Raw genomic sequence first — 12688 nt, forward strand, 5'->3', positions numbered from 1 at the left:
CAAAATGTTGGGATTACAGGTGTGAGCCACTGTGACTGGCCAATGTACTTTTCCAATGTACAATCTGTAAATCTTTGAAGTCTCCTTAACATTTTTTTTTTGAGACACACACACACACACACACACACACACACACACACACACACACACACACACACACACACACACACACACACACAGGGTCTATGTTGCCCAAACTGGATTTGAACTCCTCCAGGTACTCAAGCGATCCCCCAGACTTAACCTCCTGAGTAGCTGGGACTACGTGTGCCACTGGGCCCAGCTTTCTCCTTAACTTCTGAATTTACTTGAACTAAATTCTAATTCCTATTATTCTAAGTTACTACTTATTCTATATCCTCCACAGCTCACTTAATTGATAAGAAGATTTTAACAGCTGCTCATCAATCTTCTCCATAACATTGCATGTTCAGCTTTCTGCCAAACCCAACCAGGTCACGGATTCTCTCATTTTCTTCCAGAAATTTTAGTTTCATGTTCTACTTTTAGGTCTATGATTCATTTCTTTTGTTTTTTGAGATAGGGTCTTGCTCTGTCATCCAGGCTGGAGTGCAGTGGCACAATCTTGGCTCATTGCAACCGCCCTCTCCCGGGTTCAAGCAATTCTTGTGCCTTAGCCTCCTAAGTAGCTGGGACTACAGGCATGCACCACCACACCCAGCTAATTTTTATATATTCAGTAGAGGTGGTGTTTTGTGATGTTGGCCAGGTTGGTCTTGAACTCTTGGCCTCAAGTTATCTGCCTGCCTTAGCCTCCCAAAGTACTGGGATTACAGGAATGAGCCACTGTGCCTGGCCGTATGATCCATTTTGAGTTTTTATAGAAGGCACAAGGAATGGGTGAAAGATTTTTGCAACGTATTCAATATCACTTATTGAAGACTCTATTTTCTTCATTGAATGGCCTTTGCACTGTCAAAAATCAACTATATTTGTGTGGGTCTATTTTTGGGCTATTCTGTTCCATCAATACATGTCTATCCTTTTGCTAATACGTTACTGCATCTTTATATTGAGTCCAAATCAGGTAGTGACTCCTCCAATTTCTTCCTATTACAGAATTGTTACGGCATAATTTGCCTTCCCATATAAATTTTACTACTTTAGAGACGTCTATGTTGCCCAGGCTGGCCTGGAACCCCTGGGCTCCACTGATATTCCCATTTTATCCTCCTGAATAGCTGGGACTATAGGTGAATGCCACCACACCCAGCATTCCACATTATTTTATAGAATCAGCTTGTGGGTATTTACAAAAAAGCCTATTGGGATTGACTGGAAATGCATTGACCCTCTAGACCAAATTGGTGAAACTCAGATTTATTCTTCCAGTCCATGAACCATGGCATCTCCATTTATCTAGGTCTGATTTTTCTGTCAGTTTATTTTGTAGCTCCAGCATATAGGTATTGCAGTTGTTTGCCCCTTGGTATCCATGGGGGTTGGTTCCAGGATTCCACCCTCCCTTGCAAATACCCAAACCCTCAGATGCTCAAGTCCCTTATATAAAATGATGTAGTGTTTGCGCATAATCTCTGGACATCATCTTGTACACTCTGTCATTTCCAGATTACTCGTATCTAGTGCAATAAGTGCTATGTAGATAGTTGTTATACTGTAGTTCAGAGAACAAGAAAAATCTGTACATACTCAGTACAGACCCAACCATTGTAGGCCTAACACTTTTGGTCTGCAGTTGACTGTGCAGACGTAAAACCCAGATACAGGGGACTGACTATTTTCTTAGTTATACTTAAGCCTTTCTTTGGGTAGAGAGGTAGTAAGAGTGATGTGCTCAGCTTTAAGTGTCTGCTTTTCCCAACTTTTATTTCCCAATCTTTTATTTCATCAGTGGTTTGTAGTTCTCAGCATATGAATTCCATTCATACTGTTAAGATGTAGTATACCTTGGTTTTGGGGGTATGTATGTTCAGCTTTACATTTGAGAACAATTGTAGGAGGTGGTAATTACTGATGTATTTGGACATATTATGGACCACATCTCCCCTCTTCCCAACCGATTATCTTGGTTCTCCATTTAGGCTGTGAAATCTGACAGCATGGTAGAACAGTATCTACAACAGATGAAGGGGCTCTGAATTCAACTGGGCTTCACAGGAATGATGGGTTGAGAAACGTCTGTTTCACAGTATGAATTACCTGAGCAAAATGCTCAGATTCCTATGCACACAGCTGCTACTAAGGACATACCACACACACATTTGGAGTTCCAGTGGGCTTTTATTGAGATAAATTAACAAAAACCAAGATTTTACCATATTTTTTGAACCTTATAAACTCAGCAGACTCTGGTCCATATATGTGTACATACAACATAACACATCCCAACAAAAACAGAGCCCCCCCCCCCCACTGGAACATCTGCCAATTAAGAGAAAGCCAATTTTCCCTTCCCTCGATGTTTCTGAAATTTTGAGTTCCCACTGTTCACTTCTCAGTGGAACTGGTCCCTTGTGGCTAGGGACATTGGAATTCTCTACCATTTTTACTGAACAAAAAATAATTTTTTTTCCTGTTTCAAAAAAGGGAACAGTGACTTTGTTTTCTCCAGGCTCCCCTTACCCCACAACCAATGGTTAAAATACAGCAGCCTGTATCTTAATAACCCAGCCCTACCCCCTCCCTTGCCCAGCATTGTCTACTGGAGAATTTAAATACACTTCTGTTGGAATCTGTCAGCTGTGGAGGAGCAGAGTCTAGGTGCCAGGCTAGCTCCCTCTGACCTCATGAACTGTGACAACCTTTGGACACTTAACTCTTTACCCCAAAGATGAGTTTTTAGATCAGAAAGGAGAGTAGATTTTCTTTGGGAGTTTTAAAAAACTAGAGATACAAAGTACAACTACAATCTCACGGAAGTCCACTAAAGTTCACCAAAAAGCTGACTTACTTCAGCTCTCATGAGGCCAATAATTTTGATAAAGGTATTTGGCAGGAAAATGATTCCACAATAACAAATTTAAAGATACCTAGAACTTTAAATTTAAAATAAATTTTAAAAAAATAGCAAATTAAAATAAATGGCTTAATTTCCAAGAACTTATTTCATTTTTTTGTTACTCATCTAGAAGGTCAGGAGTGTGGCTAAAGGCAGTTTCTGATGAGGTTATGAGCTTCCAAAGTGTTTCTAAATCCTTAGTGCAGACACCCTCCCTTTTGGGGCAAAGTACCCTCCCTCCCACCCCTATTAAAAAAAAAAATTAAAAAATTAAACCACGTCATCAGAATGAGATGTTTTGATTCCAACAATTTATACTCAAGGCTTTGTGCTGAGTTGTCATTTGAACCAAGCATGATGTTATCAAGCACAAAGCACGTGGCAAAGGAAAGATGCTCCCATCTCATTCTGAAAACAAATACTGATAACCAAGCCCACCCTCCAACCCTTTGGGGCCAACCCATTTTATGCTGCTGGGACCAACTTCAAACAATTTAGAGGTATATTTAGGTTTCCCTCTCTCTTACTTCTGTGAAAGATCATTTTAGAGTAAATGTATTCCATTCCTATGGGAAAGGCAAAACAGTATTTATCCCCATCAGAATATATGGGGAAAGAAAAAACATAGGCCTAGAGGTGGTAAGGTGTGTAACAGTCCATAGCCCATTACACAACTGTACAACCAAAGGCTGAATGATGAGTTGGATGTAGTTTTAATATTAAAAATAGGGGGTAGTTCTCATCCAAATGAGCCACTGGAAAATATTATCATTACTTAAAAAAAAATACATATTTAATATTGGAAAGAATGTGAAAACAACTTCCAATAGTAACAATGCTTATTATGAGGGCCCAAAAAAGAAAGAAAGAAAAAAAAAAAAAAGACCAGGCTTTGACCTAGTCCTCAGAGCATCTTTCCATTTAACAATTCCTATTCAAGAGTCAAGCACCAAAACTGGACAGCTGCCTCTACAAGACCGTGTCCAGTAGTGGTGTCCCAGATAGTTTAAGTGCCACTCCTCATTAGAGGCTATACTTCAGTAATACTTTCCATTTTAAGTCTGTGCTTTAAGAGGGACCCACAGGCATGTGGCACCACGCAGTCTGAAGTTGGCGAAGGAGACTGCACTTTTTGTTTAGTCACCCACATGTTCTCTAGCGAGATACAGAATTGCATTTATACTCTTTTCTTCTACATGAATGATCCCTCTTATCTCGCAAGAGGTGGGGGAGAAAGAGAGCTGCATCGGTACAAGGGCAAAATTGTTTTGGTCAAAAGTTGACACCTTTTAAATTCCCTCTCCCACCCCTCCCTGGAAAAAAGTTCCTTAATTAGGTTTTCTATTTAGTAACCAACATTGACTGGACAGAAAATATGAGGCTTGGGTTCCAAATAGATGAGCTTGTTCTTTTTTGGGTTTGTACCGTGCAGTTCTTGCTACAGCTGTTAAGGAGTTAGGGTTATGTCCCATCAGGAGGCATCTGTAGGATTTTGATCTCCAAGGAATTGTGGGTGAGTGGCAAATAGTTTGCTCAGAAGTAGGCAGAGTCAAAAAAGCAACTTCAAGTAATTGATTCCTTTGTCCAAAAGAGTTAAAACATTAAAGTATATGCAGGACTTATTTTGTAATATTTTAGGGTTTTGAAAAACAAAATATGGAAATCAATTTTTTTAATTTTGTTTTTTGCTTTTTTCCCCCCTTTCCAGATGCCTCCTGATTGACCTAGTACACTGGGTTAAAAGGGAATTAAAAACATTTAAAAAAAAAAGTTCACTGGTTTTGATTCATCTCACTCCTTTTGCCTGGAGATCAGGCCAAACATCAAGCATGTTGGGAGGGGCACAATTTAAAGCAACACTATTGACTGTAAAGCATCTGCCAGCAATTTACAGTGCAAAATGACAGGTAACAATTCTTGTCACAATGCAAGAGAATGGCAAGCAGCTTTCTGTAGCATGAAAGTTAACAGCTCTCAGGTTGCCCATTCCTGCAAGTTTATGTATCAAAGCGGGCAGAGGGCAACACATTTACACACTACAGGAAATGATCCACAGAAAATTAAGCTCCAGAACTGCTAACGTTACCAAAGCTGGTACTGGCTAATATTCTGAAATGCAAATCTGTGCTTTATATATATACTGCTCAATGACACTGCCACTCAATAGAATTCCTACACTGCAAGGTAGATTAATCTTTGCCCCCTGTTGCAGAGCTTGAAATATTCCTCAAACTTTTAGAAAGGGGGAAGAAGCAAAATCAGAGCTTCTCAAAATAAATCTTGAATTATCAATGTTTTGAAGCTTCCTTGCTCTCTCTGGTAAACCTACTCCAAAGGTACTAGGTGAGACAGTGTGGCAGCAAACAGTACATCCCAGATTTCTGGGCCCCTTTACTAACACAGGGTACCATAGAAATCTCTCTACAGCACGAGGCCAAAGTACTTTCTAGAATTTAGTGTTGCGTAAAACTGAGCCCCTCTCATCTTTAGCTGCTCCCATAATCACTCTAATCCCCTTAATCCCAGCAACCTTCATCCAAAAAAAAATATATATATATGTATATATATATATATATATATATGAACCCAGAAAAAAAACTTATTTACAAAGTTTATACAAGTATACACACCCAATTTTCTATGGGACACGCTTTGCCACAGAGGAAAGAGGGCCAAGGCTCTGACATGTCTACACATCAAGTGCCATACTACTACTGGAGGCGTATGTAACCCAGTCTTTAGTGTCTGCTACAGAGCACAAAGGCTTGTCATATGGCTCCTGCAATGATAGACTGCTCTTTCCTTTGGGAGCGATGATGTTTTTTATCTACTCAGCCCAGAAGAAATTTTTACTTGGGATTGTTTTTTTAAATACATGTATTTACAGTGCGGATGAACTGCAGTTGCATATCAACTCCTCCACAAAAAGAAAAAAAAATGGTGTTTAACATTACTAGTAAGTTTCAACTTCTAGCCCTGGGCTCGAGTACTGGGTAGAAAGGGAAGGGACTTCAACCTGAAACCAAAATGAAAAGACATTTTTTAAAAGAAAGAGAAAAAAGGAAAGAGTTACTATTGTTGATTCCTCGGGCTGTGTCTAAAAGATGATATTCTGAATGGTCTCATAGCATAAGGCACTTCGCACAAATAAGTAATAAGCTCTTCAGGCTTAAAAAACGGATGAGGAATCAGGGAGAAGTTGAAATGCACGAGAGTCAGCTGTTGGAGAATTTTGAAATCATTGACAAGCTTGTGTGTTCATTAAGATTCTTCTCTTTTTAGGGTTTCTCCCCTTCTCTTCTTTCTTTTCCTTCCTTGTCCCCTTTCCCCAGAAAACATTTTTAAAAAACCAGCAGTTAGTGCAACTAATGTTCAGTCAGCACACAGTGCAAACAAGTGGAACAAAAAAGGTATATTCCTTCTTTTCAGCCTTTTTCTCTTCACCAGTTAAAAAAAGAAAATGTCTGAGCTCTTTTAAGTCTTCATAGTTCCAAAATAAAAGATGAAAAACCCACAAAGAGAAGAGCATTCCCCCCAAAACGATGTGTCACAGATCCAAACGAGCCTTTTGTAATTTGTCAAAGCCTACAGAAGAAGAGAATATAAAATTAACATTCTGAAAGCAACACAAACTAGGATACATAGGTTTTCACAATCCTCATCCCAAATGCTCTTTTCTAGTAGTTTCTACTAACCTTGTGCCTACTATAGAATCTACTGGTTATAGGATTAAATAATTTCTGGTAGGCAACCCTGACATAGACTGGGGGCCTCAATGAATGTGAATGTTCTGATAGCAGGCAGCCCTCACTCGTAACAATTAAATCAGGGGGAAAAAAATTAACCTTACACAAACTGAATACTCTGCCAAAGTACTAGCAAACATTGGCTAGTTTTATGCTTGTCCAAGAGTTTGTGTTTGATGTTTAACTTAAGGAAAAAAAGAGTACAGAGTAATTTAAAAATTATTTAAGTAACAATTCGTTGGGTGAGGTGGCTCCTGCCAGTAATCTCAGCACTCTGGGAGGCTGAGGTGGGCGGATCACCTGAGGTCAGGAGTTTGAGACCAGCCTGGCCAACATGGTAAATCCTCGTCTCTATTTAAAAAAGAAAAAAAAAATTTAAGTAACATTAGGTTACTTAAATAGGTAAGATGTTCACCTATAATTTGGAAACTATCCTTTGTCAAATCAGATTTTCTTGAGGAAATACTGAAACAACCTACCTTGCTTAAAGCTAAGCCTTGTTTCATGCATTTGTAACTAGAGCCCAATAGTCACCAAAAGATGATAGAGGCCGGGCATGGTGGCTCACACCTATAATCCCAGCACTCTGGGAGGCCAAGGTGGGAGGATCATTTGAACCCAGGAGTTTGAAACCAGCCGGGGCAACATAGTGAGATCCCATCTTAATAAAAATAAAAGATGGGAAGACAAGTTGTCCAGGAAATCAGAGTGGGTATTTTATTTATGTATTTGACGGAGTTTCACTCTTATTACCTAGGAAATCAGAGTGGGTTATTTATATATGAGGCAGAGTTTCGCTCTTACCGCCCAGGCTGGAATGCAATGGCATGACCTCGGCTCACTGCAACCTCTGCCTCCCAGGTTCAAGAGATTCTCCTGCCTCAGCCTCCTGACTAGCTGGGATTACAGGCACCCGCCACCACGCCTGGCTAATTTTCTGTATCTTTAGTGGACACGGGGTTTCACCAGGTTGGCCAGGCTGGTCTTGAAGTCCCGACCTCAGGTAATCCACCTGCCTCGGCCTCCCAAAGTGCTGGGATTACAGGTGTGAGCCACTGAGCCAGCCCAAGTGGCTTTTTTTTTTTTTTGAGATGGAGTCTAGCTCTGTCACCCAGGCTGGAGTGCAGTGGTGAGGTCTCAGCTCACTGTAACCTCCACCTCCCAGGTTCAAGTGATTCGCCTGCCTCAGCCTCCCGAGTAGCTGGGACTACAGGTGCGTGTCACCATGCCCGGCTAATTTTTGTATTTTTAGTAGAGACAGGGTTTCACCATGTTGGCCAGGATGGTCTCGATCTCTTGACCTCGTGATCCGCCCACCTCGGCCTCCCAAAGTACTGGGATTACAGGTGTGAGCCACCACACCCGGCCCAGAGTGGGTATTTTAAAAAGATGGCCATCCTCATAATCTGATTAAACATTTGGTAATAAGGTATTATGGATAGTTTTATCAGAGTGATTAATGTACTTACTAGAAATTAAGAGTAAATGCTAAAAACATTTTACATTTTCAGAAATGTAAATACTTTCATATTCAAAACTGCTGGCAGTGCAGTGGCTCACACCTGTAATCCCAGCCTCCCTTTAGGAGGCTGAGGCGGGTAGATCACTTGAGGTCAGGAGTTCAAGACCAACCTGGCCAACATGGTGAAACTCCAACTCTACTAAAAAATACAAAAATTAGCTGGGCATGGTGGAGCATGCCTGTAATTCCAGCTACTTGGGAGGCTGAGGCGCACCAGAATCGCTTGAACCTGGGAGGCAGAGGTTGCAGTGGGCCGTGATTGTGCCACTGTACTCCAGCCTGGGCAACAGAGCAAGACTGTCTCAAAAAACAAAAACAACAAAAATCCCCCCTACAAAACTGCCAAAAAAGGCCAGGCACAGTGGCACAGTGGCTTGTGCCTATAATCCTAACACTTTGGGAAGCCAAGGCAGGAGGATTGCTGGAGTTCAGGAGTTCTGGACCAGCCTGGGCAACAAAGCAAGACCTTGTTTCTACCAAAAATTTAAAACACTAGGCAGGCATGGTGGCATGTGCCTACAGTTCCAGCTACTCAGGAGCCCAGGAGAACCAGGCTGCAGTGAGCTATGATTGCACCACTGCACTCCAGCCTGGATGACAGTGAGACCTTGTTTCAAAAAGAAAAACAAATTGCTGAAAAACATTCTTTTTTGCTTTCATTATTTTAGGACTCTGAATTTAAGTACTGCTAATCTACCACATTACTCGGGAAGCTGCATTCAAGAACAACATTTACAGATTCTCGAATGAGACTACAACCTCCCACAAGAGATATTATTTACTGTCATTTATGCTAGTGGGTATTTTACCCTTTATTGCTATTACATATGGTGTGACATCAAATTTCCCCCAGGAAAGAAGATTTTGATTTCCCTCATTTAAAGGTTCCTCTTAGCTGTTCTGTCAGGGACGTACATGCTTGTTAAGGTTTCTCATCTTCTACAGGCTCGCTGTGGTATTCTGCCACATACAGGCTCTTATCAATGTTGCTCGGAATAGGTTTAATTTCTGTTCCCAGCTGCTCCTCAATACTTTTCAGGTTGAAGCGATCATCATATGTGATCAAGTTGATGGCTAAGCCAAGATGACCAAAGCGACCTAAAAAACATTTGTTTAAAAATTTTAATGAATAAAATATGAAAATCAATGCGAATTGTGCAAGTCAAGCAGTGGCAAAACCACACAGGATTGATAACGATGTTCAGTGCCATTCTTAGTATGCAAAACAACTTCTTAATGGTCTTCAAACACAGGTTTCCCTACAACTTCAGGTTTCGCAGCCCAAAATAGTACTTTATTTCACCTTTCTCAAATGACAAAATGGCTGCTCATTTTTGACAAAATGGCAGTCAAAAACTGCCATAAAATACACACTAAACAATAGTCACAGAACATACCACCTAATGAGTGAAGTTCTCATGTGTTAATTTCATCTCAAATTAAGCAGTTATTTTAACTTTTCTTAATAAATGCTACAGAAGAATTAGAAATTAGTCTTAAATACCAAACAACTGAATTACTGTTAATTCACTGTTCTCATAGCTACTGTACTCTATTTCACAAAAGAACAAAATTTAGTCATTACACGTCTCAAAAAAGAACTTCTACCAAGAATATCACCTCTTTTTTCCTCACCTGATCTTCCAATACGATGGAGATAGGTCTCTGCCAGCTTTGGGAAATCAAAGTTTATTACCACATTCACAGCTTGTATATCAATACCTCGGGTAAACAGATCTTAAAAAAAAAAAAGATAATTTTCATTTTTTCAATTTAGAAATGTCTCTCAGTACAATACTAACACATATTTCTAGCATAACCTAAGTTTATTAATTTAATTCAGTTATTCAAATGCATTTGCACATTACTGGCATTACCTTTCATAATCACATTATCATAAATAACTTTCTGCTCACAAGTTACTTTTTTCCAGTAATTGTAAGCAAGTTTTAAAAAATGTGTCTAAAAGAGGCTGGGTGCACTCAAGCCTGTAATCCCAGCACTTTGGGAGGCCAAAGCAGGCAGATCACCTGAGGTCAGGAGTTCGAGACCAGCCTGGCCAACATGGTGCAATCCCTGTCTCTACCAAAAATACAAAAATTAGCCGGGCTAAGCGGTAGCAGGCGCCCACAATCCCAGCTACTTGGGAGGCTGAGGCAGGAGAATCACTTGAACCCAGGAGGTGGAGGTTTCAGAGAGCCAAGATCGCACCACTGCACTCCAGCCTGGGTGACAAAGACTCCATCCCCACCCCCGCCAAAAAAAAAGACAGAGATGAGGTATGAGTGCCAGAGTAAGTCTTCTGAAGTTTCAGATATGGAACCCAGTATCAGGAGCTGACAAGAGTTCATTTTCAACTTCAGAAATCCTAGAAGTAGTGGTAGGGTGTGTCGGACTATGTCACAGGTTGCACTGTGTAATATCAACAGAGAAAGCAAAAAACAACTTGGGAGAAAAACACTGGGTAAAGGAAATACAAAAATACTTACCAGTGCAAACAAGATTGCGGCATAAGCCATTTCGGAAATCATGAAATACACGATTTCGATGTTCCTAGGAGAAAGCAATGTATTCCATTTGATTAACACTCATATACAGCCCCAAATTTCCCATAATTATTTCTCCCAGACCATCAGTTCTACCCAAAATCTGTTTATAAGTGATCCATGATATTAAGCTGCTTTCAAAACCAAATGAGTTAAATTCTTGATCTCTTCGTCTACAGAAACTGTTTACTTACGAAATTTCATAATGTAGTTAACAAAAAAGTCATTTTTGTTACAGTTTTAAATTATTTTTTGCTAAATCAAATTCTGAAATTTAGATATTGCCTCTTTTTCTAAAGGCAAACAGTAAAGAAAAAAAGAAAAATCAGCCAGCTGAGGGGCCATATTTAAAAATCCAGAGCAGTGCTGTCCAGTAAAACTTCTATAATAAAGGAAATATTTGTGTCTGTACTTCCAATTCCAATACACTATCCAGTAGCAACAGGTGCCTGAGCACTTGAAATGTGGCTGTGATTGAGAAACTGACTTTTTATTTTAATTTTAACCGATTTAAATTGCCACATGTGGCTAGTTACTGTATTAAACAGAGAATTAAACATGGAAAGGAAGAATAAAATTTTACATTTGTATCATGCCTGACAGCTTCCAAAGTACTCATTTAAACATTTATCTTAATTTTCCTAACAACCTTGTAAGTTATGAATATGTACTATTATCCCTATTTTATTGCTAGAAAATTGAACCTGAGGGAGGTCAAAATGAAAGGTCCTTTGGCTACTAAGGAACAGTTTATTCTTAAACTCAGGACATTTAAAAGAACATTAAAACAAAATAAAGAAAGGAAGAGATTTCTTATTAAATTTGTGCAAGTTCTAGTTTTATACTCACCTGCCTCATTTTAGCATGAATATAGAAGCAAGAATAACCCAGTTGAGAAATCTTCTTGGCTAGCAATTCAACTCGCTGAGAGGAGTTACAGAAAATGATCGACTGGTTTATCTGAAGCTGAGCACAGAAAAAAATAAGTATGAGAAAAATAAAAATAAAACCTTCATTTGGTTTGCCAAATCTTGAAAACACGAACCAGCAAACAAGAAACATTAACATGGTCTAAAACTTAGAATCTCATGATATGAGAGAGATGGTAAATTGTAAAAATTGTAAATAATAGATGGAAGATAATAATATCTAAGATTTACTGTATTAGAGTATATTTCTTAAGGGCCACATAACTGTCAACAAGAGTAATACAATTGATTATCTGATTCAAAGTAGTTATGTTTTATGTGTTTCCATTTAAAAAAAAAAAATATATATATATATATTTTTTGTGAAATGGAGTTTCACTCTTGTTGTCCAGGCTGGAGTGCAATGGTGCAATCTCAGCTCACTGCAACAGCTGCCTCCTGGGTTCAAACAATTCTCCAGCCTCAGCCTCCTGAGTAGCTGGGATTACAGGCACCCACCACAATGCCTGGCTAACTTTTATATTTTTAGTAGAGACAGGGTTTCAGCATGTTGGTCAGGCTGGTCTTGAACTCCTGACCTCAGGTGATCTGCCCACTTCGGCTTCCCAAAGTGCTGGGATTACAGGTATGAGCTACTGTGCCCAGCCAAGAATACCTTCTTTAATATACTCACAACCAATGCCACCAGCATTGGGCAGCACTTCAGCACCATGTGTAGGGGCCAATTAAAACTGTGAAATCAGCAACAAAAACTTGAAAAACATGGCACAGACTGTGAAAAGGACCCTTGTTCACAGTATGAGAGCTAAACAAGAGGACAGAGATTGCCTTCTTCGACCTCAGCTGGGAATGTGCATGTCAGGTGACTTAAACTCTTTGCCACACTGTACACATCCACAAATGACTGCTGAACTACCTTGAGTATTAATTCCGGAGTTACAAATAAATTCTAGTGACTAAGCAAA

The 12688-nt window shown here is 39.7% G+C and overlaps 1 protein-coding gene across 5 annotated transcripts in view; it reads right to left on the minus strand.

Moving 5' to 3' along the window:
* Positions 1-2242: 2242 nt before the first annotated feature.
* Positions 2243-12688, minus strand: part of DDX6 (DEAD-box helicase 6) — a 44316-nt gene continuing 33870 nt past the window's right edge. For all 5 annotated transcript variants that reach the window (XM_055094956.2, XM_003820032.5, XM_008973452.4 and 2 more), the window contains exons 10-14: positions 11644-11760; positions 10738-10801; positions 9884-9985; positions 9164-9346; positions 2243-6565 (exon numbers count right to left, since the gene is read on the minus strand). In XM_055094956.2, the coding sequence (XP_054950931.1) occupies positions 9171-9346; positions 9884-9985; positions 10738-10801; positions 11644-11760 (459 nt within the window). In that variant the 3' untranslated portion in view covers positions 2243-6565; positions 9164-9170. The remainder of the gene's footprint in view (positions 6566-9163; positions 9347-9883; positions 9986-10737; positions 10802-11643; positions 11761-12688) is intronic.

Source organism: Pan paniscus, chromosome 9, assembly GCF_029289425.2.
Source record: "Pan paniscus chromosome 9, NHGRI_mPanPan1-v2.0_pri, whole genome shotgun sequence".
NCBI classification, from domain to species: domain Eukaryota; kingdom Metazoa; phylum Chordata; class Mammalia; order Primates; family Hominidae; genus Pan; species Pan paniscus.